The sequence below is a fragment of the Drosophila mojavensis genome, unplaced genomic scaffold, assembly GCF_018153725.1.
Source record: "Drosophila mojavensis isolate 15081-1352.22 unplaced genomic scaffold, ASM1815372v1 contig_80, whole genome shotgun sequence".
In the NCBI taxonomy this organism is placed as follows: Eukaryota; Metazoa; Arthropoda; class Insecta; order Diptera; family Drosophilidae; genus Drosophila; species Drosophila mojavensis.
Window position 1 is genome coordinate 4,492,029 of NW_025318906.1, and position 18,628 is coordinate 4,510,656.

Sequence of the window (18,628 nt, forward strand, 5' to 3'; positions counted from 1 at the left end):
ATATACCGCAATGAATAAGTGCCTATAATTGGGACTTTTAGAGCTTATTTGCAACGGCGACGGCCATTTTAATATGCCAAGCACATACAACGGTAACGGCAAAAGCTGCTTATATACGCGAGAGAGCGTAGTGTAATGTGCTCTCACTCACTCGCTCTCTTTTGCTCGCTATACTGCGCCGACTCACACGAGCTGCACACTGATTGGTTGGTTGTGGTTATGGAGCCATTGCTCCATTTTGTTAGCGACACGCCCTACGTTGGCGTCGCCGTCGTCGTCGGCGTCGACGCCGCTAATAAAGTAAAATGAAATAAAATGCTGCCATAATTGAAGTCGTTAATGCTAAAACCATGAATACTAAAAAGTTTTCATTTACTGCAGCTCAGTTGCGGCTGTAATAACAGTAAATTGCATTGCTTCAATGACGGGGTTGATGTCCAAAGACAGCGTAATGAAACGAAAACAATATATATTTGTTCAGCTGTAGTAATAATAATAACCTTAAGCTTATATACCTTAAACTTATAAATATATGAAAACATTTTTTCTTTGATAGCCCGAATATAACGTAATCACGTAGTTTTATGCTTACGTGAACCAGAAATAGCGTAAGGCTCTTTAAATTTTTTAGTACACGTACACGTTTCATAGCACCGAACTTTGGCACCTAATGTAACTTTCCTTGCCACTACTCTCAATAATAGTAGCAGTACGGCAGCACGAAATATTGCCACTCAGTTTTTAACACAAAGTGTGACCGTCGTAAAATAACAGAGTTGCACATTGGTAAGTCATCGATAGACAATTGTTAACAGTGCACTTTGAGGACAACAGTGCACCAACATTCGGCTAACATCAGCATTTACGTTAACATACATATTCGGGAAAAAACATTGGAACGGGTTGGACGCGGATAGTACACTTCTGCATTTTTCTGCGAAAAAATTCAATCAAAGCGGAAAAATAAGCGGTATTTACAGGGAAAAATCGTTTTGCGATTATAGTAGAGATTTCTTTGTATCACGCGGCAATTGTTTGTTTTCGTTGCATCGCGAGGCAAAGCAACGCCAACGAAAAGAAAAAAATCAGAAATAAAGTGCGCTAAAAAAAAAGTGAAATCTAATGCTAAAAGTCAATTTCTTATAGCCGAAAACGTGATTCACAAAATAACCAACAGGGCAATTAATTTTATGTGACGAATTGTTTTAAATAAAAAATGGGAACGAAAGTGCAACAAAACGACAACGCTGCCGCCGCCGACGTCGCAGCAGCGCCAACGGCAGAAGCGGCCGCCACCCACAGCAACGCCAACGCCACAACAACAAGAACAACAGCAGAGCCCGAGGCAGAAGCAACGGCAACGGCAACAGCAGGCCCAACAACACCAACGCATATAATGGAGGTAAAGTCACAAACGCTGCCCACACATGCAGCAGCGCCGACGCCAGTGCTAATCATTCCTGCCGCCCAGGCTTCCACGATGGCCACAAATGCCGCCAAAAAGATACGGCGCGCCTTCTCCATGCCACGCAATCCGTTTCGCTGGTCGCGCAAATTCAAGACGATCGGAACGACAGCCGGCAGCGGCGCCGGAGTCGCCGACAGTGACGGTAACGTCGGCAGCGTTGCCAGCAGCACGGCAATTTCATCCTGCGTGAGAGGCGGCCGGGGACGTAGCGGCAGCATTGTAACTCTCAGCAGTTATGAGGCGACTGCCTCTGATGCGCCCATTGACAAGGACAAGCATACAATTGGCTCAAATAGGGCGGCGACCATTGCAGTCGGCAACAGTAGTAGTAGCAACAGCAGCAACAACAACAACAACAATAATAACAGCGGCAGCAACAACAACAAGCGTGCACGTGCGATGCGTCGGTCGTCCTTCAGAAAATTTCTGAATCGTATCGCTCAGCACTTGAGCGCAACGGTGAATGTTGGGGTAAGCACTAGAAATATAACTGTAAATTTAAACAGACAGGCATAGGCACATACATGCATTTGTAATTATATGCATATGTATGCAATATTTGCTAGAGTGGGACTGATTTCTATGCGTGACACGAACGAACCGCTCACGAAATTTCCTATCGCATTAGACAAGTCCCACGGGCGCCCATCTCTAGGGTGCACTACCGTCAACTATTTCTTTGTAGAAATGTGTGTACATATTTTCGCTTTCTTTGTTCAACAACAGCAGCAGCCGCTAACTCCCCTTTGATAAGCAGCGCATTCCCAGTGCTTATTGCCGAGTGCCGAGTGCTGAGTACTGAGTGCTGTTATTCATCTGTGTGCGTGTGTGTGCGTGTATTTATAAAAACATCGTTTGGTGTTGGCGTTATCGTGGCCTTTGTTTTGCTCAGCATTGCCGCAGTCGCCGCCTCTGTCGCAGTCACAGCCGCAGCCGCTGCCGTCGCCGCCTTTGTCTTTTGCGCTTGCACTTTGCTGCCTTCTTTACTTTTGTGCAATACATTGAAAGTTTTACAGTATTTGGCACACATGCTTGAATAAAATTAATAGATGTACAAATGCATGCATACATACATGCACATGAGTGTCCTGCAATTGTTCTTGCTGTGTGCTGCTGCCACCCACTGGGCGGGCCATACGCTGGCCAAATCGGCATTTGCCACGTTTCCATGTTTCGTTTGGGCTGTTGTTATTTGTTGAGCCGCCGTCTGCTGAGTCACACTGAAATGCGTGTTGATAACAGAGACAACGTATCGTTGTATACAAATGTCGAATCAATCGGCGTGTTGCTTTCGCTCATCATACGCCTGGAGTCTAATAAAACTCATGTACAGCCAGACCCAGGCAGCAAGAAAGGAAGAAAGGGCGAGAGAGATAGAGAGAGAATGTGCGAGTATATGTATGTAATTCACATAGTAATGTTATGTTAAAGTGTATGTGTATTTATATATGTATGTATATAGGTCAGGTTTACGAAAAGACTAAAAAATGCTAAAAGCATATGCAAAAATGTTAGTTAAACTGTTAAAACTTTCTAACATTTCGTAAGCCGAACGAAAGAAGGAGGGACAGGGTGAGGGAGAGGGAGAGTAACTCAAGTGCGACTCGCTTCTGCTTATTCTTTACTTTATAGACTTTAAAATGTAATTACCATGCTGACAGCGCATGGAAATTAATGTTATTTTTATACAATTGCTGTCTCATTATTATTTTTATAATTTATTTCGCTGAGAGACCCTAAATTTGTTGCAGGTGTTGGTGTTGGTGGGCGTTGTGGCAGGGTCTCCCATTGTGTTTCATTTCTGTTTTGTTTTATTTTTAAAATATTTTGCCCCCAACAATTGTTCAAACAATTTGTGTAAATGTTGGCAACATTCGTGGCTATATATAATAATAACAATAAACAAATAAAAACAGGCAGAGCGACAAGCTCGGCTAGAGTAGCAACAAGAATAATAACAACAACATATCAGAATAATAACAACAACAAAGCGGCTCGAGACAAAAGTTTTTTTTTTAGTTCGTGCGCTGTTGGAGCGTAAAGAGGCAGAGGCAGCAACAGCTGCAGCTGGGGCCCAGACAATGGAGACGCCCAGCAGTCCTGAAGACAACTCCTCGCGGCAGATTGACAAATGTGTGCCACGCTTCATCATCTGCAAGAAAGAAGAAAGAAAAGCCTGAAAGGCAAGACACACAAATGTGACAGCCGACAGTTGTATACACTTATGCGTACAGTGGGGCATGCGCTGCACTGAAATTCAATTTGTGCTAACAAGTAAGACACATACATATGCACACATATACATATATGCATTTGTCTGTGTGTAATAAGCATGTAGATTAATTGTAGAGGGCAAGACCTTAGACCGTTCGCTGCTGACCTTTTACGCGACTCGAATTCCTAAGCGTTAGCACGAAAAACACAATTTCAAATGCACGAAACGAATTGAATTGGAGGCAACTTCAATGATGATGATGATATATATATGACTATATTATAAACATGCATATAAATAGTTACAGTGAAAGCTCGACAGAGTGCACTGAAATTACAAACAGCTAAAAAGGGTTTACTTGCACTATAGCCTCTGCTCTAGGCAGCTGTTCGTTAGCAGAGCTTTCACTGTACTCAGTTATATTTTGTATTTGGTTTCTTTTTTCTATCCTAAGTGAAGGCCTTCTGTCATTAACCAAGATTTCGGCTGTGCCACCTTTCACCAGCTGTGGTGAGGCAATTGTCCATTGTTGCGGCTGCTGTTGCTACTGTTGCTGCTGTTGCTGTTGCTGCTGTTGCTGTTGCTGCTGTTGCTGCTGATGCTGTTGCTGCTATTGCCGTTGTTATTGTTATGATTACCTCACATTCCAGCTGTGAGCCTCGACAGTTGATTTATGATTCACGCTTCAAGCATCTCGCATTGATTTTATTCAAATTGCCTATTCGCAGCAAGTGCAAAGCGAATAAGCTGAAACAGCAACAAAAACATCTACAACAACAACAAAAATTCAATTTGGCTTATTAAAATGCCAATTGGTGCATTGCGCGTGGGCCGACGTCGCATTGTGCAAAAATTGCATGCCAAAAAAAATAAGAGAGAAGGAAAAATATTGCACATATGACAAACGGCCGCAAAATGCCTAATGCCGGCAGGCGCTAAAGGGGGCGGGACTGAGCTGGGAACTTGGTTAGCTAGACGACATTAAAGTCAAACAAAAAACAAAAAAACTGGCATTCAATAGGGAAACGTGCAACATGAATTTCACACGCTTTGCCTGAGCAGCTGATGATGGCAGCGTGTCGAAACACATCTGCCAAACATCGCATGATCTAGGCTAAAACTAAACCCTAGTAGCATTAACTAAATTAGTCACAGGAAATTTGATCTGTACTCATGTCTTTTTATACATATAATATCTTTACTTATTTTGTTTATTTTGTTATTCAACATCCGAAGTTTATTTATTCGTGCTGCGTCGTGTCACGACACGCAACGCGCTCCGCGTTAATAACAACACGTGATTTTCTTTGTATGGCTGTATTAGGGTGCGACCAATCAGGAAGAAGGAGGAGACGAAAGAGGGGCAGCGGGTTTCATTTGCAAGCCATTTCCGTAAGCTTTTGGCCGCCCACCGTTAGACATGGAATACTATGTAGCATGTTGTTGTTGTTGTTGTTGCTGTTGTTGCACTTGTTGATGGCCGAGATTAGTACGTAACAGCGTGTGCCTACTCACTGTCTCTGTGTGTGTGCGTGTGTGTGTTTATTTCGCTGCTGATTTTCTATGATATTCACCGTAGTACGTTTGCTCTGTTTGTCTCTGTGTGTGTGTGTGTATTTCGCGTATTTCCGCTAGGCAAAAACTAACACGTAACGTTTTTTTTTTCGATTGTTGTAGTTGTGCGAATTATTTTGTCTGTTGTTGGTTTTTGCGCACGTTTTGCTACTCACTCTCTCTCTGTCTGTCTCTCGCTCTTCCACTCTCCGGGTCTCTCTCACTCGCTCACTGTTGCTCTTTTGAATTCGCTTTCAAGGTAAAATCAATTGAGATCAAACTAATTGAAAATGTTTTTCAAAACGGGTGTTGTTTTTGCTATTTATTTTTTTTTTTATATATATAGTATATTTGTGTTTTTCGTGTGTGTATTTTTGTAGCAGCATATTTTCATAAACAATTGTGCGGCGCGCGTGTAAAAATAGTTGCCTTGCAGCATTAACAACAACAAGAACAATATAAATTTGTGAAACTATGCGCTAAACTAGTTGATTAGCTAAATAAAAAAATATACAAATATATACATACGCAAATATACACACAAATGTAGAGAATGTCATGCGAATCGGATCAGATCAGCAGACACAGTTCATTCACTTAAGCGGCAATCAGTGCTGCCTGTGACTACTGTAATTGTCCGGTTTCAGTGTTGCTAAGCTCAGTTAGGTAATCAACAGCTAAAGTTGAATTAACTTAGACACACAACTAATCTATTTATAAGGCTGCTATCAGTTGAGCAGCCTAGACGTAGACTGTTCTTGAGAGATACGAATCATCTTAACTTACAGCTTAATTTAGTTTTTTATTCAATTGAATATGATATTCATGCGTTAAGAACTAAGATTAAAAGATAAGGATATATATGCATATATGTATCTATATATCATTCTAGATTAGCGTGGAATGTATGTAGCACTCAGCTTTGTTTGCGCTCTCTTTGCGAGCCCCACTTTCACATCATTCAGCTTTTGTCAGCAGATACGAATCTCTTGCACTTTGGCAATTGAAGTTTTTAATCATTTTAATTCGGTTGTCAGTTTTATTTATAGCAGAATATGAAGTGTGCTTTTAATTGTTTACATGTCTCAATAATATTTCAATGTACAATTAAAACAATGACCCTGAACTCTCTCAGTTAATGTATTTATAAGTATATTTATCCAAAAATACAACAAAAGGTCAGATGTCCAAAATGGCGCCCATTTTCTCTCTGAACAAGAAAAAATAAAAATAAAAAAAAAAATTATAAAAATTATAATCACAGAAAGCACTCGAATGTTTGCTGGTTATTGTACGCGTATACAAATGTTTAAAAATATATTTATCATACATGCATATACATACATATATACCAGACACATAATTAAAATGGGCCTGCTTTAAAGCAAACATTTTGCTTCACTTCAAGTTAATTGCAGACATAAATTTCAGCTCGCAGCGCATATTATAGTGCCTAGATACTGTTATTATACACCACACACATACATAGATATGTATGGGCATACAAGTACTTCTAGCTGTCATCAAAATTGTCCACGTAACGCAATTATAAGTTGTGTTTGTTATGCAGTCAAGCGTGCTTGATAACCAAATAAAAGTGCAAATTCGCGCAGCTAACTGGACCATTTGTCCTTGGGATATCATACAACCGAAGCAGCGAATAGCTTGGCTAACGAATACGTATACGAATACGAATACAAATACTCATAGCCATATTTATATTCAAACATTCGTTTTGTGTATCGCGCTGCTGATAAGCGAGCGGCAATTCACACAGTCAAGGTGCTGATAAGTAAAACCTTGGTAAAAATATCTGTGCTAGAGAACAAAAACAAAAAATGTGGGCGTGTTGGCCACGTGTGGCGCGAGCACCAATTATATAAGCAGCAAAAACAGTGCATTCTATACATAGGCACACATACATAGATATGTATGTATGTATATACATATATATTTATAGCAACGATCGCCTGATCAAAACATTTGTCAAGTGTTAACATCGTTGGCTAAGGCAAAAGCATTCATCAAATGACTTAGAGTGTCAAGTGTATTTGCTCGATTGCCCGTTCGATGGAATTCAATTGGAATTAAATTGGAAACACAATCGTAATACATCAAGTTCTACAACTAATTGCATTAACAAAAACAAATAAATCCACAGAAGCTTTATTTTTGGCTACACTCGAATTTATTGAACTGAGACAACGATCAGACTTGAAGCTACGTAAGCGTCTCAAGAGGTCTACTTCTCTATCTGTATCTCTGACGTCTTTATGGCGTCTTTTAATCACTAAATCGTTAAAGTAATCAAACTCTTTTAAACGGAAGCCATTAACCAAAAGTAAACACTAAAATGAATTAGCAATCAGTTTTAATGACGAATTGGACTGTCACGTGTGAATATTTTATTTAACACCTCAATCATTGGCATAATTAGTAAGTACAATCGTTGAGAGTGCAATAGGTTAGGCATATTAACATTTATACCCTGTATGTGAAAGCTGTTTGCATTTTATAAATCGGAAATCGACTCGCCTGACTGTTGGCAAACTTGTTTATATGCATAAAGAAAGTGGCTTGAGGCATGTCTTTGTTCAAAAATCTTATACACTTTTGCAGGGCATTCAAGCAGGCTTTTGCTGTCTGTTCGAGAGTTGTACGAGATCTGAGAAACTTAGGTACATAGTCTCATCTATAAGCCAAAATCAATGTTATGCCAACTCACAATCGATAAGAATTAATTGAGATATTTAATCTGCAGTATAGGCTTAATATATATAGTCTAACTACTAGTTGCAGCTCGCCTTTTAATTCTCCACTTATGTCTATTAATAAGTTCTAATTTGAACGTTTAGCATATGACGTAAAAATACAAGTTAAACACAACAAATCTGTAGTAGCTGAACTTTTCGTAAAACAACTGACTTCAGAAGCTAGTACATATGTACATATGTATATGTATATCGCATATACATACCTATTATTTATTTTATAAATTCCAAAACAAAGTTGACGAACCGGTAGAACAAACGACGACGGCTCTGTAGCTGAATAGAGCGCTCTGTGGGCCAAGCCTAGTTTTTTTTTTTTTCTTTTTAGCTTAAGCTCTGTTATTTCATTCATGCCTGGCATCAAAAAATAATAACAACAACAACAACATCAGCAGATGTCAATTATCTTCAATTATTTACAATTATTTAATAAAACGTAAGCGTAACGGCAAACGACAACAACAACAACAACAACAACAACAACAACAACAACAACAACAACAACAACAACAACACTAGTGACTATTGCTGCAACTGCCACTGTCACTTGCTGCAGTTACGTAAAGGCAGCAGCAAAATTGCTCATACGACTCATAGGAACGATTACTTTTCGACAGATAAGTAACCAAAGCCTCTGGGCCTTATCGAGAGACACTTTTTTTTTTTTTTTACTGCAGCAGCGCATAAACAATTCGGCCGATGGAATTTTTTCTAGATAGACAAAACAAAACGAAATATTTCAAACGAGCAAACAAATCGCAATATTCGATACCAAATAAATAATACTCACAAACACGTAGTCAGACAAGTAAATATATATATATATCTGCAGAAGTATATGTATATGTATATAGGCGTCAGTTGTTACGTGAAACCCGACACATGTATTATTCTTCTTTCTTTACTTTATATCAATAAACAAACAGAAAGCGCATGCAAAACAAAAGATAAACGCGTTAAATATATAAATAAAATGATGATAGAATTGCTAGAGTAAATTGAGACAAGTAGCGACGTAGACGACGCACACATGATGACGGCTTCTAAGGCTGGTCAGATCAATTAACGAAAAGAAATAAAAAAAAAAAAAATAATCTAAATGGGGCTGTTGACTGCTAAATGCCGTTGTCTCTATACACTAACTGGCATAAGATACGTTAGTTAAGAGGTATATGAGTGCGATCCATTCGAATCTAAAAAGAGCCTGCTAAAATGGGTGCTAATGGAGCTCTCTCTTCTATATATAAAGTATTTGAAATTATTAGTAATTTTTATTTTAAACTATATGCTCAAATAACTGAAGTTTGATGACTTGCACGGAATGATCGTCGCGTGCTATTGGAGATTCTATGTCTAACATTTTCAATCACTTTTCTAGATGAATCAAGCAGTCCGACGAGCAGGTAGCAAAGGCTAAAGCCACTCACCAATAGATTTTAGATTTTCAACAATAATATATATGCTTTAACAAGAGCGATAAAAATGTTGGCTCAATTTCGACTAAAGTGAACTTTTACTTATCTACGGTTAATGATCTACAATTTATAATGGGGTACAATCTATAAAGCACTTGTACAATATACGCGATTCGATGCATGATATAAAAGCTACAGTCAACGATCTACGATTGACGCTCTTAACTGTACGGTATACGATATCCAATGTTCAATCTACGATCTAGGATCTATGATATACAATAAAATAAATATATATACAATCTAAGAATCTTCGATTTACAAATGTATCCAACCTATGATCTACTTCTGGACTTAACTCTAAAATCCAGCGCTCATTTTGAATAGAAAAATATTGAAAGCTTCGGATGTTTTCAGTGTAAGCCGCAAATAAAAATAATTTTTAAAAATAGAATTGTCACACAAACAAAAGTTTTTTTCTCCTTGTTTATTATGACAATGCAAGATTTATGAATAATCAGAGTCTACGTACCTGAGCTAGAGAATAATGCCTCTATATAAGGTACTAAGTGATTAACAATGCATATACAAAAAATTCCCGGCTTTGTGCTTCATTGTACTTAAAATATAGTCTGATAAAGTGCCTTTATAAATTGTTATTAATGAATTTGGAAAAACTTGTTATTAATTAAAGCTAACTGGGTTCATTGACATTGCGAAAATGAAATATTTAACAAGCAATTTTGTGGTGTTACAAGAGTACAGTAAACATTTAGTTCTAAACTGTTGTCTTTGAGCTGAAACACACACAAAGTCTTACATGTGTGTATGTATGCATATATATCGAGATATATGTATTAAGATATATTGCCGTACCGGTTTTGATGACCGGCTGGCATTGCGCATACGCCGCGTTTGCCAGAATGCGAGCAATGGAAAGAAACGACGTCGCCGTCTCCAGCTGTGTGAGAAATGCTTTACATTTTGTCTGACGCTGGCCATGGCGATTAGGTCACTAGCCAGCGCACATCAGCAAATACAACATATTTATATATACACATATGTATATATAACTGAACATGCGTTTAAAGCAAATTCCACTCAATTTACTTAGTGTTGAGGCTCGTCGTGCGTTTGAAATGCCTTTGATTCAGAGAGCCATACCACGCCAGCCCCAAAGTGGACGGAAATATTTGTTGCTGTGGTTTCTTGTCTGTCTATAAGCTGTGTCTTAGCTCGGCTTAGAACATTTCGTTTTAATTGAGCTTTGTTTAATTGACTAAGCTGCTTTTCGGCTTAATTTGAAACCCCAAACGCCAAGCCATACCCAAGCCCCAAATCTAATCAAATTTTGAGTTGACTTAATGCGTACAAAATTGACTTGAGCAAATCTAAACTGGAGCGGCGAACAAAGGTAGATATATAAATGGAAGGCAGAAGAATGATGTAATAAACTGTGAATACTAGGCCGGGGTATGTTGGCTGTGTGTGGATAGATCTGGACTTCTGCTCGAATTCAACCAGATATAGACCGTATTACCTGTATCTATCTACAAGATAAAATATCTTGGTACAGCTAGATCAATTATTCTCTACTTCGTTGCATTAATCTACCCCTATTTGTACACAATTAAAGGGTATACAAAGACTTGACTTTGTCTAGAAACTGACCTTCGTTCGACTGAAAACAATATAAGAATTCACAACTGCAAATTGCACTTGGTTGTCAGCCAGGATATATTCTATGACCTCTTTTCTATCAGTGGTCGAAGGGTGTAAAATGGGGATAGCGAGAGAGGCCAGGATATGCCTAGTCAATGTCATTTGGCCATTTATCGAATGCACTCCGTTCCAATGCCAGTGCAATGTCAATTGAGATAAAAAAGAAAAATAACAACAACGGATGCCGGGTTCACTCTGAAACAAATACAATATAAATATAAAAAAAAGAAAGAAAAAAAAAAAACAACAACAATGCCTGCAATAACTTGTTGCTGACACACTCATGAATGAATGAATGACAGCATTCACAACATTCACATTCGCAACACAATGTGAATAGTTCAGAGTGTGCTTAGGATTCGTTCGGTATCGGTATTGAGATTGGAATTGGTGTCACATGCACTCGGCGCAAAACTTGACAATAAATCGCTAATGACGTTGCTCAATCCGGCCGGATAGTGTACATGACAAAATTGTTGATGAAATCCGAAAGGGGCGAGAGAAAGAGAGCGAGTTAAAAGCTAATGACTAAGAGAATCTTGGTTAAATTCAATATATAATCTGCAATGCTCTGATTGAGAATGCTGGACTATAAAATACCCTGAACTGTGCAGAATATGTTGTGGAGTGTATTTTATAAGGAAATATTCTGTCGTCTATACAGAAATATAATAATATTTATTCTCTTTATATTATTTGATAATCTAAATATTTACAATAAATATACAATTTTATCATTATTAATGATAATGATAATGATGATGTTGATTGTTATAATAATTACAATACACAAACTCTACTAAGATATTTACGCTTTATCTATTTACGCCTTTAACTTATGGTCCTTTCTCTTTTCTATCTAATCTCTTTCTCTTTGGCTTTATCGATATCTCTAATTGTAAATGCAATCAACGCAGTCGCCAGAGAACAACACTGCGCATCGCACAACTTTTATTGAAATCGTGCCATTCTACACCGGATGCTGGCGACGAAAAGAGGTAAAAAAAAAAAAAGAAAATAGGAAAAAAAGTAGGCGACCCTTCTTAAAGCTTATATTGATTCCTGTACGCCTGTTTATGCCAAGATCAACTCCGAACACCAACTCCCAACTGATTCCAAGTGCAACACCCACGCATTTGCTTTTGGCCCGGCCAATTGTATCTAGTTTTATTGGCAGCCGTTTTTTAGTTTGTTTATCTACTTTGATTTCATTTGGCCCAGAGTTTTGCGTGGGTTTTTGCGTTTCGAAAAAGAGAAAAACCGGCTTTAGCTAGCGCTTCTTTTGGGTTTTTTTTTCAGCTTTTTTCTTTCCCTCTTTATGTTGTGCTGTGTTCCATGACGCTATAAGCTTTAAGACTTGCTCCTATACGCTATGGATCACACTCTATTTAGTTTACTTAACTGAATGTGCCAACTCACACACACACACACACACACACACACTTTTGGCATTTAGCATTGACCTCATAGTCAACCCCATAACCTTTGACCATTTGCCTGTGATTATATATCTTATTCTCCTTTTTGTTGCGCTTTTCGTTCTCCTTACTCGCTGTTTGTAATTTCATAATTATAATTCAACAATGTTTTACTTTTTTTTGTTTTTCCTTCATTTGCAATTCGCAATTGCGTTAAATCCACTCGCACCACCCGATGTCTGGCAGTGGGGCTGGCGTCTTGTTGTAAAGCATGTTTATAATGTCGTAAATCCATTCGACCTGCGCGTCATTTTTAATGACACGTGCGAGCACAATTTACATACTCACTAAATGCACCAGTTCAAATTATTTACTCTATATAAGTACATGTCTAGATATCTATCTCTATAGGGCATTGTTTACACTTTTCATTTTGTGGTGTGATTGTTGTGCTTTCTAATTTTATTCAATCGCTATATCGTCAAATGGCTGCTGCTTATAATTAGCTGTGGCTACTATTGATATCGTTTATCGAGCTGAACTAATCTTCAACTCGCTGCACAGGGTATGAATTAGCGATATTTTCTTAAGCTAACAGTTTATGTTGTTTTTTTTTTTTTAGTTGCTCATTTTAGTCTCGTTCTTTAGTTAATTTTGTTTACCCTAACTTACGTTTAATATGTTTATATAATACTCTTCTTTATTATGAAGGCCCCACAACAAACATTCAAATAACCCATTCATTACCGTATCTCGAATCAATTTGCTTTTCTGCTCTGTATATTTGTTTGCTTTGTAGATTAGCACTGCTACAAAGTAGTTAGCTGGAATACCTACATATATAGATGACTGTGTGGCTATATATGTATATGTATATATAATGCATTATCGTCTATGATTCGCATATTAAATATTGGCACAGTGCGGAATCTGTGTTTTATTACGTGATTGTCCGAGTTGATAAGCAGCTCTCTCCAATAGAATTGTTGCTGTTGTTGCATATCGAGATATTTCTTCATTTATCGCAAATTGGCGCTGCTCTAAACAATTTTTAATTGGCAACGAAATTGAAACCCAATTGCCACAAATCCCCCCATTGAATACCAGTGCGCCTCCTCCTTCGTCGCTCGCAAACAGTCGCTGCCCGTTCGCCAGTTCATATTGGCATCGGGCAGTGGAAACGAGCTTCCTTGCACTCATCAATTTACGGTCTCCAGTGAGTAATCGCAGCGCTCTCTCCTCCTCTGCAGGCGAACAAACATGGCCAGGCGAGCATGGGAAATGCGAACGGAATGGAACGTGTGCCGCCCATTGGGGGCTATCAGTGGCCCGCCGATCAGACGCCCGGCGTAATGGGCCTTAAAAATCATGGCAACACCTGCTTCATGAACGCGGTGCTCCAATGCCTCAGCCACACAGACATATTAGCCGAATATTTTGTGCTGGATCAGTATAAGGTAAGTGAAACAGATTGAAGGCCTAGATTTTCTATACAGTTTCCCTTCCTCACCAGGCTGATCTGAAGCGTCGCAATAAGATCAACTCACGCAAGTTCGGCACCAAAGGCGAATTGACCGAGCAGCTGGCCAATGTGCTGAAGGCCTTGTGGACCTGCCGCAATGAGAGCGATCATAGCACCAGCTTCAAGGCCGTTGTGGATCGCTATGGCACACAATTTCGCAGCTCGACGCAGCACGATGCACAGGAGTTTCTCTTCTGGCTGCTGGACAAGGTACACGAGGACTTGAACACGGCCAGCAAGCGACGCTATAAGAGCATCAAGGTAGGCTGTCAACTCATGCCATCGACATGTCTTTATACCCACTCATTGTAGAATTTTCTAAACACACAGAACTCGTATGGTCGCTCGGATGAGATAATCGCCGCGGAGACTTTGGCGAATCATATACGCTGCAATAATAGCTTTGTGCAGGCCGTGTTCCAGGCGCAGTTCCGCTCCTCGTTGACCTGCCCACGCTGCCAGAAGCAGTCCAATACCTTCGATCCGTTCCACTGCATTTCGGTGCAGCTGCCGCAGCTCACCCAGCTGACCGTCTTTGTGACTGTGGTCTTCATGAAGAAGCAGCCACGCCAGCTTAAGATGGGCTTGCGTGTGCCCGCCGGCTCGCCTATTGTGGCGCTGCGCGAGCAGCTGCAGGAGACCAGCGGCATTGCCGCGGATCGCATGGTGCTGGTGGATCTGAGCTCCGAGGGATTTACACGCGTTTTCTACGACACTCAGCCGGTGGAGACGCTGAGCAGCGTGGAGAACATCTACTGCATTGAGGTGCCCGAGGTGAGTCCAGCGCCAAAGGCCGCACTAGAGGCTGCGCCCGCGAATGGAGCCGAAAAGCCCGCGGCGCCAAAATCAGCTGCCACACATTCCACGGACCTGCTGCTGCTCGTGGCGAATGTGCATCGGAAAAAGGGAGACGTAGGCGAAGGCGATGACAAGGAAACTGCCAAAGATGTGTGCACCCGTTTTGGCGCACCGTTTAGCATGAAGGCGCCCAGAGATTGCAGTTACCAGGACCTACAGAAGCGCATGCTGCGCGAAATGTCCGCGCTCCTCAAGCCGGAAGTGTTTTCCTATGCAACGCCGCTGACGGATATGTTCAAGATACGACTCCAGGATCCCTCTGCCGATCCGGATACATATCTGGAGCAGGTGGAGCATCCGCTGCTCACCGAAATGATTGACATGGCGCTGTCGGTGCTCTCTGCGGAAGCGGGACCGACACACATCAAGCTGCTGCTCGAATGGAGCGCGCCCGAAGCGCATTTTGTTCAACTCCAATCAGATGCCGACGTTGTTGTGGAGCACGAGAGCGTAGCGCGGCTAAGTGCCAGCAAACTGAACGATACGGCCGCCTTAACGCTGGAGCAATGTCTGGAACATTACACCAAGGCGGAAACGCTCAGTGCTGAAGATGCCTGGCGCTGTCCGCACTGCCAGCAGTATTTGCCTGTGGTCAAGACGTTGGGTCTATGGTCGCTGCCCGACATATTGGTTGTGCACTTCAAACGCTTCCGTCAGCATCAAGCCAAAGGGCCGCAGGCAGCCAAACTGACTACGATGGTCAAGTTTCCGCTGACTGCCTTCGACATGTCGCCACATTTGGCGCGTGGAGTGCGCGAATGCAACAGCTTGGGATCCGCCATAGAGCAGACGGGCAAGAAGAGCAAAAGCTCCGGTGACTCGCGCTCCTCCACGTTGAATTCGCGGACCGAGCCAAAGGACACGCGCTACGATCTGTATGCCGTCTGCTATCACCAGGGCGACACTCTAGAGACGGGCCACTATACGGCGGCCTGCAAGAATCCGTACGACCGCCAGTGGTACAAGTTTGACGATCAGCGTGTTAGCAAAGTGCCCGAGAATGACATCGAACAGGACATTATCAACAACGAAGCGTATATGCTCTTCTATCAGCGACGCAGCGCTGACGCTGCCGCCGAGTGCTCCGGCTCCAGTTCCACATCGGGCGATCATTGGGTCTCACGCATTGCGCCGCCCCCGGCAACTGCCAGCAAAGAGAAGGACAGCGTGCCAACGACATCGGATGCGCCTGAGCCGGTGCCCGCTGTAGCCGAGAAGACGCCCGCCAAGCCAATGGCTGTGCCCATTCCCATACCCATTGCTGCCTGTGAAATTGAGGAGCAGGTTGAAGGTGAGTGCTGCTCGGCTTACCGTCGGAATAAATATTATAATATTTACAATTCTTCAGTTACTCATGCGGAAGCCATCACGGAATCCTCAACTAAGGATGCGCTCAACATTGAGGCTATTGCTTTTGCCGATGCCGATGCTGAAGCGGAGCCTGTCTTGTCAGCTGAGTCAAATGCTGAGCCAGCTGCGCCTTTACCCACAACGCCAATGCCAGTCGCTGCGGAGCCAGCTAATGTAGCAACTACTTCTACTATTGAAGATGCTGAGGCCACGCCCATATTTGCCATGGACGAGGACTGCGCTGAAAAGCAGCCGAAGGTAACGACCGACGACGCCACAGCGCCCACCGTGGCGCCCCTTGAGGCAGCCAGCGAAGCTCCTGCTCCAGCAGAAGCCACAACCAATGGCCATGCGGCCAGCCCTGGAACATCCTCAGTATCCAGTTCGGCTTCATCGGTTAGTTCGCTCTCGTCACGCTCTTCGCCACGCTCGCTGAGCACCTCCGTGACGGCCGCCTCGACGCTGCAGAACAAGTTCAATGGGCATATGAATGCCGCATCCGCTGCTGCGGCGCTGCTCAATGGCAATGCAACGCCGCAGTTGTCTTCCAGTTTGCAGCTATCGCGGCATGCGATGCAGAACAACTGCAATCACAACTGGTACGGCTCACGCAGCAGCGTCTCGGCCATTGAGAGCGCCACACAGCAGCAGCAGCAGCAACAACAGCAGCACCAACATCAGGCTGCAGCGGCTAGCCTCAGTCTGCGGCACTCATTCTCCACCAGCTCCAATTACAAGTTGCGCGAGTGCAGCGAAACGCTATCTTCGCTCCTGCGCAACTCAGCCAACACCTGCAGCAAGGACACGCTGCTTTTTATAGACCAGCAGAACCATCATCATACGAGCGGCTTGATTGAGGACGATGATGATTCATACATGGGTCGCTCCTTATGGGTAAGTTAGTCCCGCACCACTTAGTGAATGTGATTAATTAATAACCGATATATGAACTCAGATTTCACCTGTGACGCCACACAAGTTAATTACCGTCTCCCCCAAGAATTAATGACGATATTGTTATTCGATTTGGAATCAGAATCACTCACACACAAAACGCACTATAGATTTAAGCCTAAAGTTTACTTTATATTGAATATTTCGATCGATGCAGTTGCATCCGTATATACATACATATACACATATAGTTGTAAGCTACAAGATGTTATACACAACGTTTACTTTAACAATTTGCGATTTACAAACATATATACACATACTCGTATATAGCATTAAATGAGCATATACTTATATATATTTAAGCTAGTTTAGGAGCGAGAGTTAATCAGCTTTTGTTTTTGATTTGGTTTTAAGTTAATTTATTATGAACAAGAGACGATTGTTAACTAAATCGGGAAAATTTTTAAAACAATTGACATTGCATTGTATATTATTATTTATTTAGTTTAATGCGAAAGTACAATATGATTTGATTTTTATTTCTTTTCATGCAAACAAATGCAATAATATTTTTTGTTATATACACTCGATTTAGAGCAGTCCGTGCAAGGCATATATAGAAGAGGAAGATGAAGAAAAAACATTAGTTTTCGTAACGAAACCAAGTTTCAAGCTGCGTATTTATATGCATACGTTCTCCACTGAATGTAGGCATATATGTGTATATATTCAATTCAATTACTACATCTAGTATTTGTATTTTAATATTTGAAAAACATACTTTATATATACAAAGATTAAAAAAAAAAACAAACAAAAAAAAAACCAGGCACAGCTGCAGATTTCTTTTTCTTTATATATATATTTTAGATCGTAAGAGTTATACATTTTATAATGTATATTGTATGTGTAAGAAAGCATTAAACCAAAACATTATATTGATAACAAATGTTGAAAGACTTTGAAACATTGTTTATTGCATAATGTAAAACACTTTATTATTATATATCAATTATATAGATATATATATATACATATATATAAATGAGAATGATTCAACTATTGTATGTTAGGAGCATGTTTATTAATTGATGAATTGTGTAATGTACATTGTATTCATGAATAAACGTGAAATTGTTGGATATAAAATTTGCCAATCTATAAATTGAAACAACGAAACTTTGTGGAGGCCTAAAGGCAGTAACTGCTAAAAGTATCTTCTGGTGCATTATATCGATCGCCTGCGTATATGCCACAGGTTCATGCCACTTGCTCCTAAAAGCATGCCACAGCTCTTGCTGTATGCCACTTGTGCGGCTCTCTCGAAAGTTGTCTTTGAGTTGCTGCTGCAGAACTCTGAGCCGAAGCTTTCTTTACAACTTTCTGCGGCTAGTCGAGTCGGCACTCCAAACTCTCTCTTCGCGGCTAACCGTGTTGG

The 18,628-nt window shown here is 41.0% G+C and overlaps 1 protein-coding gene across 5 annotated transcripts; it reads left to right on the forward strand.

Annotated features, from left to right (window-relative positions):
- Positions 1-863: 863 nt before the first annotated feature.
- LOC6578697 (ubiquitin carboxyl-terminal hydrolase 43) lies at positions 864-17,662 on the forward strand. Of its 5 annotated transcripts, XM_015163284.3 has the most exons (8): positions 864-1,402; positions 1,472-1,939; positions 12,063-12,143; positions 13,814-14,020; positions 14,077-14,346; positions 14,398-16,234; positions 16,292-17,187; positions 17,249-17,662. In XM_015163284.3, exons 1-8 carry the CDS (start codon positions 1,217-1,219, stop codon positions 17,297-17,299), a joined length of 3,996 nt encoding a protein of 1,331 aa, XP_015018770.1. In that variant the 5' UTR covers positions 864-1,216; the 3' UTR covers positions 17,300-17,662. The 5 variants fall into 5 exon arrangements, with proteins under 5 accessions (XP_015018770.1, XP_015018772.1, XP_002004605.1 ...); XM_015163286.3 differs by having other exon boundaries at positions 864-1,939; XM_002004569.4 differs by having other exon boundaries at positions 865-1,939; positions 14,416-16,234.
- Positions 17,663-18,628: the final 966 nt, after the last annotated feature.